The sequence below is a fragment of the Micropterus dolomieu genome, linkage group LG16, assembly GCF_021292245.1.
Source record: "Micropterus dolomieu isolate WLL.071019.BEF.003 ecotype Adirondacks linkage group LG16, ASM2129224v1, whole genome shotgun sequence".
Classification (NCBI taxonomy): domain Eukaryota; kingdom Metazoa; phylum Chordata; class Actinopteri; order Centrarchiformes; family Centrarchidae; genus Micropterus; species Micropterus dolomieu.
Window position 1 is genome coordinate 8,587,648 of NC_060165.1, and position 2,808 is coordinate 8,590,455.

At 42.2% G+C, this 2,808-nt stretch overlaps 1 protein-coding gene across 1 annotated transcript in view; it reads left to right on the forward strand.

Annotated features, from left to right (window-relative positions):
- The window catches only part of tbc1d22a (TBC1 domain family, member 22a), a 92,886-nt gene that overhangs the window by 5,323 nt on the left and 84,755 nt on the right, over nt 1–2,808 (forward strand). The window contains exons 5-6 of the mRNA XM_046072652.1: nt 937–1,119; nt 1,324–1,440. Coding sequence (XP_045928608.1) covers nt 937–1,119; nt 1,324–1,440 — 300 coding nt within the window. The remainder of the gene's footprint in view (nt 1–936; nt 1,120–1,323; nt 1,441–2,808) is intronic.

Sequence of the window (2,808 nt, forward strand, 5' to 3'; positions counted from 1 at the left end):
TTTTTTTTTTAAAGCCCTTTAAAAGTTAAAAGTTATTAAATGGACCATAAAAAAGGGGCTTATTGTTAACACAAAAGGTTCCTCTGTGATGAAGCTTCCGCCGGCTTTAATAATCTATTTTAATTTTTGTAAGTGCAAATAAAGCAGTTGAGAACAGATTTGTAGCTTTTTATTTGTTCTTGTAAAAACTGAAAAGGATATTAAAATTGGCAGCATTCCGGTTTCCTTAATTGCTTTGGAGCGTTTGTGTGACTCCACACGCAGTAGATGTGTGGCAGTTCGCTGTGAGAAAAGTTGGCAGTGCCATTTGTAGGGATCTTTATGAACTTCTGCTTCGTGTTCAGTGTGACAGAAGGAACGTCCCTCTCCACACTGTAGTCCTGACCTCACCAGCTTTTTCATAGCTTCTGTGTGGCGCCACTGTTTCGTTCTGTCTTTTTTAAAAAAAATTTTTTTTAGCAAATCTGGGGAGGAACATGTGGCCCTCAGCAGACTGAATGAATGTGTTTGTCTATTTGTTATAAAGGCTTCACAGTTCAATCAGAACTTTTGATGCCAAAACTGCTGCCATCCTGGAGGCTCATTACAAAACACGCCACTAACAGTAACCACATTCATCACCACCTTTGTTACTTTGTGTGATACAGATTAGACTCACTTAACTTGAAAATGCAGTTCTTTAACTGTACTGCGGCGGTTTTAGGAACAGCAATATCTATGGTTTGCTGTATAACGTACAAGTGGATAGTATGCGAACAGGAACTCGTCAGTCTCGAACATTGCATTTCACATGTACTGTATTTACGGATCTCATCAACACTGTTTGGCTATAAGCCTTCAACATGGCCACAAGATCATGTGCTGCATCATCTGAAAGCCCTCCATTTGTTGCTGTGTTTGTGTAACCCTTTGCACTGTTTCAACTCTTTATGCCAGACGCAGCAGGTGAGCACGCAGCCCTCCACAGACAACGGTCTCTGCCCCACAGGCCGCCCGTCATCCCGCTTGTGGCTCGCATGGCTGACCAGAACACATCTGGCACCCCGGCCATGACCGAGAGAGAAGCATCCCGTCTGGATAAGTTCAAACAGTTACTGACTGGGCCCAACACAGATCTTGGTAAGAGATACTCATCCAAAAGTCTCTGCTTATATGTCAGTTTGTGTTACAATATGCCCTCTTGCACAGTCCACTTGTCTCACTGCTGCTCTGTCTCGCTCTACTTTTCTCAGCTTTTGTCTAGTTTAGCCTTTTTTTTCTTTTTGCTCTGTAAGCTCTTTCACTTTTTCATTTCCGTGCACTCTTTTGCTCCTCACTCTTTAGTTTGCTCACTCTGTCTGCCAGCTGTGCTGCGCTTTTATCGATGCCGCGAGTGGGGAAAGTCATCCAGCCATCTGGACATGCAGATTACAAGGGGAAAAAATACCAGCAACAACAAAAGCAAATGACAGGCCTTTGTTCTAACCAAACGACAGGCCTTTATTGTTTATCCAACCCCAGAGACTTTGCTGCCACTGCCACCCCAGTGGCCATGAAATCCTTGCAGACCTCCCTCTTTACAGGCGACTTTGTGTCCACCGAAACTAACTTTTGGCAACTTGTCGACAAGTAGATTAACTAAATCAAAGCAGATTGAGCCTGTCCGAGTGCACGCATTGAACGTTGAGACCCAGCCAGTGACCAATCTATAACAGAACGTTATGTGATGAAATGCTTATGCTTGCTATTAAAGAGCAGTAGCTGCAAAGAATCTGAAGATATTTTTATTATCGTTTTTAAAGCTAAAGGTTACTTGGAGTGAAGGTGGCAAAGCAATGATGTTTGAAGTCTTAAGAAATATCACATTTCACAGCAACATATGAAGTAAGCCCTAGGGGAGCACGATAAAAAGCGTATAGATAGTGGCCTGCTGAAGTAGTCTGATATAGTCTAACATCACAGTTTTAATTCAGGCAATTAGTAAATATGTTATAATAATTAGATCTTTAATTTAAATGATATAAATACACTAACATGTTGATGTAAGATGTAGAATATGCAGCTGAATAGTTTCCTACCTCAACTAAGAACACTAATTATCATTCTGAAACAGCGTCATAATCTGTAGCAGTCTTTTCATACCAGTCAAGGGCCTTCATGCTGTCCTGCTTGGTCTCGAGTCCCTGAATTCGGAGGATTTTTGCAGGCTGTTAAAATGTGTGACCAAAAGGTGCTTTAAATTGAAGTTAGAAGTGTGTTCCCATGACACCAGTCAGTTTTGGCAAAAGCACAGAGACTGACTCATAAAAGGAGTTGGAGTTGTGTGGATTATTAGAAGAGCATGCACCATCAAAGTCTTTGTAAAGTGTCTGTTCAAACACCTCCTGAGTTCAGATCTGTTCTGTGTTTTACAATACGTATCTACAGGGGTTGGACAATGAAACTGAGACGCCTCTCATTTTAGTGTGGGAGGTTTCATGGCTAAATTGGACAAGCCTGGTGGCCAATCTCCATTAATTGCACATTGAACCAATAAGAGCAGACTGTGAAGGTCCAATTAGCAGGGTAAGAGCACAGTTTTGCTCAAAATATTGCAATGCACACAACATTATGGGTGACATACCAGAGTTCAAAAGAGGACAAATTGTTGGTGCACGTCTTGCTGGCGCATCTGTGACCAAGACAGCAAGTCTTTGTGATGTATCAAGAGCCACGGTATCCAGGGTAATGTCAGCATACCACCAAGAAGGACGAACCACATCCAACAGGATTAACTGTGGACGCAAGAGGAAGCTGTCTGAAAGGGATGTTCGGGTGCTAACCCGGATT